Source organism: Oncorhynchus tshawytscha, linkage group LG12 (genome assembly GCF_018296145.1).
Source record: "Oncorhynchus tshawytscha isolate Ot180627B linkage group LG12, Otsh_v2.0, whole genome shotgun sequence".
Lineage (NCBI taxonomy): Eukaryota > Metazoa > Chordata > Actinopteri > Salmoniformes > Salmonidae > Oncorhynchus > Oncorhynchus tshawytscha.
In genome coordinates, this window is record NC_056440.1 from 24018094 (window position 1) to 24025783 (window position 7690).

General features: G+C 44.8%; 1 protein-coding gene across 2 annotated transcripts in view; it reads left to right on the forward strand.

The window, feature by feature from the left end:
• The first annotated feature begins 6196 nt into the window (after positions 1–6196).
• LOC112262736 (calsenilin) overlaps positions 6197–7690 on the forward strand; it is a 92171-nt gene continuing 90677 nt past the window's right edge. Inside the window, exon 1 of one of the 2 annotated variants that reach the window (XM_042331458.1) lies at positions 6197–6388. In XM_042331458.1, coding sequence (XP_042187392.1) covers positions 6383–6388 — 6 coding nt within the window. In that variant the 5' untranslated portion in view covers positions 6197–6382. The remainder of the gene's footprint in view (positions 6389–7690) is intronic. The other variant, XM_042331457.1, reaches the window with a different exon arrangement.

The following is a 7690-nucleotide window of genomic DNA, read 5'->3' on the forward strand; positions in this document are numbered from 1 at the left end:
TAATCCGGGCGCTAATAAGAAATCCCGCTACAACATCCGGCAAACCATCAAACAAACAAAGTGTCAATACAGGACTAAGATTGAATCCTACTATGCCAGCTATGACGTTCGGATATGGCAGGCCTTGCAAACTATCACGGATTACAAAGGGAAACTCAGCCATGGGCTGCCCAGTGACGCAAGCCTACCAGACAAGCTAAATGCCTTCTATGCTTGCGTCGAGGCAAGCAACACTGAACCATGCATGAGAGCACCAGCTATTCTGGATAACTGTGTGATCACGCTCTCTGTAGTTGATGTGAGTAAGACCTTTAAACAGGTTAACATTCACAAGGCCGCAGGGCCAGATGGATTGCCAGGGCCCCTACTCAGAGCATGCGCTGACCAGCTGGCAAGTGTCTTCACTGACATTTTCAACCTCTCCCTGACCCAGTCTGTAATAACCACATGTTTCAAGGAGACCACCATAGTCCCTGTGCCCAAGAATGCTAAGTTAACCTGTCTAAATGACTATCGTGCTGTAGCACTCTGTAGCCATGAAATTATTTGAAAGGCTGTTGGCTCACATCAACACCATCATCCAAGACACCCTGGACCCACTCCAATTCGCATACCACACACCAACATATCCACAGATGATGCCATCTTTACTCCACTCTACACTGCCCTCTCCCACCTGGACAAGAGGAACACCAATGTGAGAATGCTGTTCATTGACTACAGCTCAGTGTTCAACACCATAGTGCCCTCCAAGCTCATCACTAAGCTATGGGCCCTGGGACTGAACATCTCCCTCTGCAACTGGATCCTGGACTTCCTGACGGGACAACAACCTCTCCCTCAACGTCAGCAAGACAAAAGAGATGATCGTGGACTACAGGAAACGGAGGGCTGAGCACGCCCCCATTCACATAGACTGGGCTTAGTGGAGGGCACGACAATGCATCTTCCCTCTCAGTAAGCTGAATTGGCATGTGCCCTCAGATCCTCAAGAAGATTTATACAACTGCACCATTTAGAGCATCTTGATTGGCTGCATCACAACGTGGTATGGCAACTACTATGCATCAGAACTCAAGGCAGTGCATCACTGGGGCCGAGCTCCCTGCCATCCAGGACCTCTATACCAGGTGGTGTCAGAGGAAGGGCCTACAAATTGTCAAAGACTCCAGCCACCCAAGTCATAGACTGTTCTCTCTGCTACTGCACGGCAGCAGTACCAATGCTTGCCCTGCTAGAGCTGCCACGGTCAACTGTAATTGCTGTTATTGTGAAGTGGAAACATCTAGTAGCAACAACGGCTCAGTCGCAAAGTGGTAGGCCACACAAGCTCACAGAACGGGACCACCAAGTGCTGGAGCACATGGTGCGTAAAAATTGTCTGTCCTCAGTTGCAACACTTACTACCGAGTTCCAAACTGTCTGTGGAAGCAACGTCAGCACTAGAACTGTTCGTCGGAAGCTTCATGAAATGAGTTTCCATGGCCGAGCAGCCGCCCACAAGCCTAAGCTCACCATGCGCAATGCCAAGCGTTGGCTGGAGTGGTGTAAAGCTTGCCGCCATTGGACTCTGGAGTAATGGAAACGCATTCTCTGGAGTGATGATTCACGCTTCATCATCTGGTAGTCCGACGGAAAAATCTGGGTGTGGCAGAACAGGAAAACGCTACCTGACCCAAAGCATAATATCAACTGTCCCAATGCATAATATCAACTGTAAAGTTTGGTGGAGGAGGAATAATGGTCTGGCGATGTTTTCCATGGTTGTGTGTGACAGTTGTCTACAGTAAAAGATCCCTGTGTGTAATGAGTATTGACCCAAAGAAGACCACTGACACTGGGTAATATAGTGAAAAGAGAGAGAGAAAGCCACCTAATGAAGCCACTATGTAATTATTTGTTTCCGGTCGGTTGTGTGTGTGACCCTGAACATATCCCAAACTTCCATTGAGCTTAGTCCAAGTGCATGTGCTTCATAGCAGGAAATCAGTCGTGCCTGTGGACTTAATGATCATTACTAAAATAGGACAACATGGGATGGGATGACCTTTGCCCTTACTCACATGACCTCTCTTTACGGTTTCCTTCAATCAGATATTACTGCTTAACCACAGGACCGCTGTATTAGGGAGTAAAGTATATTCAGAGTAGATCTTCTAGCCTGTGGCTCCTGCAGGCTGTTTGCATATCTTAACTCTTTATCATGCAATGCACACGTCCAGAAAATGTCTGACCCGTTTGATTGCTATTCCACCCAGGTCTCTCTCTCACCCCTCTCTCCTGTCTATCTCTCCCCTACCTCCCCAATTCTCTCTCTCACCCCTCTCTCCTGTCTATCTCTCACCTACCTCCCCATTTATCTCTCTCTCTCACCCCTCTCTCCTATCTATCTCTCCCCTACCTCCCCATTTCTCTCTCTCTCTTACCCCTCTCTCCTGTCTATCTCTCCCCTACCTCCCCATTTTCTCTCTCTCTCTCACCCCTCTCTCCTGTCTATCTCTCCACTACCTCCCCATTTCTCTCTCTCTCTTACCCCTCTCTCCTGTCTATCTCTCCACTACCTCCCCATTTCTCTCTCTCTCTCACCCCTCTCTCCTGTCTATCTCTCCACTACCTCCCCATTTCTCTCTCTCTCTCACCTCTCTCTCCTGTCTATCTCTCCCCTACCTCCCCATTTCTCTCTCTCTCACACCCCTCTCTCCTGTCTATCTCTCCCCTACCTCCCCATTTCTCTCTCTCTCACCCTCCCCCAATCCAAGCCCTCTCTCTCACACCCCTTTCTATATCTCTTCCTCTCCCTTCCCTTTCTCACACCCTCTCCAAGTCCAACCCCTCTATCTCTCTCTTTCTCTCCCTTCCCTCCCCATCTCTATCACACCCTCTCTCACTCCAACCCCGTTCTCTCTCACCCTCTCTGCCTTTCTCTGACATGAGCAGCCTCAGACTAAAACAAGGTCGCCTAAATTGATTTGGATTTTCGCTGAGCTTCTTGGGCGTGATGTACCGAAACAATATGAGCGGGCACAAAGTATGTGAGGATGGCTGGTTGGAGGTCCGCTGGGGGCCTAAGCCCCTCGTCCATAAATTGAAACAGCAATTTCTTGCAGTCTAGAGCCATAATCATTCATTTATTTTTCTGCATATCTAAGCATACCTCTTAAGCTGTCTGTATCTTGGTGTTTTTTTAAAATAAACTAAATATGCTTCTCTGCATTTCTGCTCAAATCTGTGTAAAAGTTTGAAAGGAATGTGAGTCTTATTCAGTACATTTAGTTACTGCTTGCTTTTCTAAAGTCTACCAACCTTGCCAGCAGGCATGCCAGCTAAGATAGTTAGACAAGCTAGCTACACTAACTTGATCAATAGCCTAAAATCACTTCTTGGTAGTTATGAGGTTGGGAGATTGGGAACCTATCTGAGCTAGCTAAAGCCAACTTCATAAAATTGCTAGGTGTCTAGTAGTATTAGCCTACAGAGACACATTTATATACAGTGGGGAGAACAAGTATTTGATACACTGCCGATTTTGCAGGTTTTCCTACTTACAAAGCACGTAGAGGTCTGTAATTTTTATCATAGGTACACTTCAACGGTGATAGACAGAATCTAAAACAAAAATCCAGAAAATCACATTGTATGATTTTTAAGTAATTAATTAGCATTTTATTGCATGACATAAGTATTTGATCAGCAACCAGTAAGAATTCCGGCTCACACAGACCTGTTAGTTTTTCTTTAAGAAGCCCTCCTGTTCTCCACTCATTACCTGTATTAACTGCACCTGTTTGAACGCGTTACCTGTATAAAAGACACCTGTACACACACTCAATCAAACAGACTCCAACCTCTCCACAATGGCCAAGACCAGAGAGCTGTGTAAGGACATCAGGGATAACATTGTAGACCTGCACAAGGCTGGGATGGGCTACATTCCTTGCAAAATTGGCAGTGTATCAAATACTTGTTCTCACAACTGTATATACTGTATATATATAGTGCTTTTGGGAAGTATTCAGACCACTTGACTTTTTCCACATTTTGTTACCTTACAGCCTTATTCTAAAATTGATTCAATTGTTTTTTTCCCTCATCAATCTACACACAATACCCCATAATGACAAAGCAAAAACAGATTTTTAGAAATTGTTGCTAATTTATAAAGAATTAAAAACTGTAATATTACATTTACATAAGTATTCAGACCTTTTACTCAGTACTTTGTTGAAGCACCTTTGGCAGCGATTACAGCATCGAGTCTTCTTGGGTACAACGCTACAAGCTTGGCACACCTGTATTTGGGGAGTTTCTCCCATTCTTCTGTGCAGATTCTCTGAAGCGCTGTCAGGTTGGATGGGGAGTGTTGATGCACAGCTATTTTCAGGTTTCTCCAGAGATGTTCGATCGCGTTCTAGTCCGGGCTCTGGCTGGGCCACTCAAGGACATTCAGAGACTTGTCCCGAAGCCACTCCTGCGTTGGCTCGGATATGTGCTTAGGGTCGTTGTCCTGTTGGAAGGTGAATCTTCGCCCCAGTCTGAGGTCCGGAGGATCTCCCTGTACTTGTGGCGGCAGGGTAGCCTAGTGGTTAGAGCGTTGGACTAGTAACCGAAAGGTTGCAAGTTCGAATCCCCAAGCTGACAAGGTACAAATCTGTCGTTCTGCCTCTGAACAGGCACTGTTCCTAGGCCGTCATTGAAAATAAGAGTTTGTTCTTAACTGACTTGCCTAGTTAAATAAAGGTAAAATAAATAAAAACTTTGCTGCGTTCATCTTACCCTCGATCCTGACTAGTCTCCCAGTCCCTGCAGCTGAAAAACATCCCAACAGCATGATGCTGCCACCACCATGCTTCACACTAGGGATGGTGCCAGGTTTCCTCCAGACGTGACACTTGGCATTTCATCAGACTAGAGAATCTTGTTTCTTATGGTCTGAGAGTCCTTTAGGTGCCTTTTGGCAAACTCCAAGCTGGCTGTCATGTACCTTTTACTGAGGAGTGGCTACCGTCTGGCCAGTCGACTATAAAGGCCTGATTGGTGGAGTGCTGCAGAGATGGTTGTCCTTATGGAATGTTCTCCCATCTCCACAGTGGAGCTCTAGAGCTCTGGCAGAGTGGCCATCGGGTTCTTGGTCACCTCCCTGACCAAGGCTCTTCTCCCCTGATTGCTCAGTTTGACAGGGTGGCCAGCTCTAGGAAGAGTCTTGGTGGTTCCAAACTTCTTCCATTTAAGAATGATGGATGCCACTGTGTTCTTGGGGATCTTCAATGCTGCAGACATTTTTTGGTACCCTTCCCCAAATCTGTGTCTTGACACAATCCTGTCTCAGAGCACTATGGACAATACCTTCGACCTCATGGCTTGGTTTTTGCTCTGACATGCACTGGCAACTGTGGGACCTTATATAGACAGGTGTGTGCCTTTCCAAATCATGTCCAATCAATTGAATTTACCACAGGTGAACTCCAGTCAAAAGTTGTAGAAACATCTCAAGGATGATCAATGGAAACAGGATGCACCTGAGCTCAATTTTGAGTCTCATAGCAAAGGGTCTGAATATTTATGCAAGCAAGGTATTTCTGTTTTTTATTTTAATACATTTGCAAAAATGTACTAAAACCTGTTTTTGCTTTGTCATTATGGGGTTTTGTGTGTAGATTGCTGAGGATTATTTAAAAAAAAATCAATTTAGAATAAGGCTGTAACGTAACAAAATGTGGAAAAAGTCAAGGGGTCTGAATACTTTCCAAAGGCACTGTATATATAAGCCTGTTTGTTTTTGTTTTAACAGGACAAATCTGAGGGGGTATGTGCCCCTGTTCCCACTATGGGCATGACGACTCTGGTCACACCCACATGTGTGTGCAAACACACACACACACACCACAGTCCTCCCCAGAGGATTGGTCTTCTCCACATGATGAGATTGAATTGGATGCCTATTATGGTAAACCGTAGCCTAATGACAGAGAAGAGAATACAAATAATTCAGAAGAGGTGAACAATAATTCACCTTGGCTCAGTTAATTTTGTGGCATTTGATGCCATTCCATTATTTTGTGAGATTTTCAAATTTCCTAAATGGCAACTATATTCAAATAATTAAATGAATTAGCATTTCTGTTTAGACTACATAGCCAATTCAAATCGAGCATGGAAAATTAAAACGAGTTCGAGGGAACACACAGCGCATCTAATTCCTCGCTCTCTATACCAGCCACCCCCCACTCTCTCTCGCTCACCACACTCCATCCACCTCTCTCAGAAAAGTCACAGACAGTGCCAGTGCCTGCCTTTGCATTCCCGCGGACAGGCAAGGGTCTGCTTTGAGAAGAGCGGGAGGACAGATTAATTAACTCTTTAAATCGGAGAACTCGGCTACAACATGCAGGTAAACGAACTCATCCATTCTATTAACATGGCTATAGATGTTTTCATTTTTAGAAAGATTACCAAGCTTCTGAAATTGTGAGTTAATCCAAAACTACATGTTTCACGCCCTAACAATTCCGACGAGAAATTGCGATAAATCGTCCAGTGTTTCCAATCTTCCATCCTTTCGTCCACATGTCCTTCAGCAACACATTTCTCGCATGTTGAGCCAGAGCACAGTTCCGAGCGAATTTACGTAATTCTACAGTGCTATATGGCTTGGGCTAGGGCACACACTTAGCGCGCACTGCACAGGGACCCCAACCTCCGGCTGCTTCCAGTGAGGTGTCACAGAGAATCATGTCTTCCACAGTGAATGGACTGTGTGTGTGTGTGTGTGTGTGTGTGTGTGTGTGTGTGTGTGTGTGTGTGTGTGTGTGTGTGTGTGTGTGTGTGTGTGTGTGTGTGTGTGTGTGTGTGTGTGTGTGTGTGTGTGTGTGTATGTATGTGTGTGTGTGTGTGTGTGTGTGTGTGTGTGTGTGTGTGTGTGTGTGTGTGTGTGTGTGTGTGTGTGTGTGTGTGTCTTCCACTTTTCCACGGTGACTAGAGCCCTATAGTCTGTCTGCCTGGATCTATTGTGATTCGTGCATGTCTTTATATCTTTAAATAGTCTGTTTCATAGAGGACTTTAATGGGCGACTCTGCCTGTGAGAGTGTACTACTGTGTATTACGTGCTACTATCCTGTGTGTTACATGCTATTGTCCACAGTTTCACTTAATCCAGAATGAATGTATGGGAATTGGGAAATATGTGGGGTGATTGAGTGGAGAGAAACACATTGGTTTTACTATCCAAGTTGGGACCAAAACATTTATTCCAATTCAAAATCCTATTTAACCTCAACTTTAACACCAAACCTAGCCCCAACCCCTTAACCTAACTCTTAATTTAAATCTAACCTTAACCCCTAACCCTAAAACTAAATCTAACTCTAATTCCTAACCCTAATCCTAACCCCTAACCCTAAAACTAAATCTAACTCTAATTCCTAACCCTAATCCTAACCCCTAACCCTAAAACTAAATCTAACTCTAATTCCTAACCCTAATCCTAACCCCTAACCCTAAAACTAAATCTAACCCTAATCCTAACCACTAATCCTAACCCCTAACCCTAAAACTAAATCTAACTCTAATTCCTAACCCTAATCCTAACCACTAACCCTAAAACTAAATCTAACTCTAATTCCTAACCCTAATCCTAACCCCTAACCCTAAAACTAAATCTAACCCTAATCCTAACCACTAATCCTAACCCTT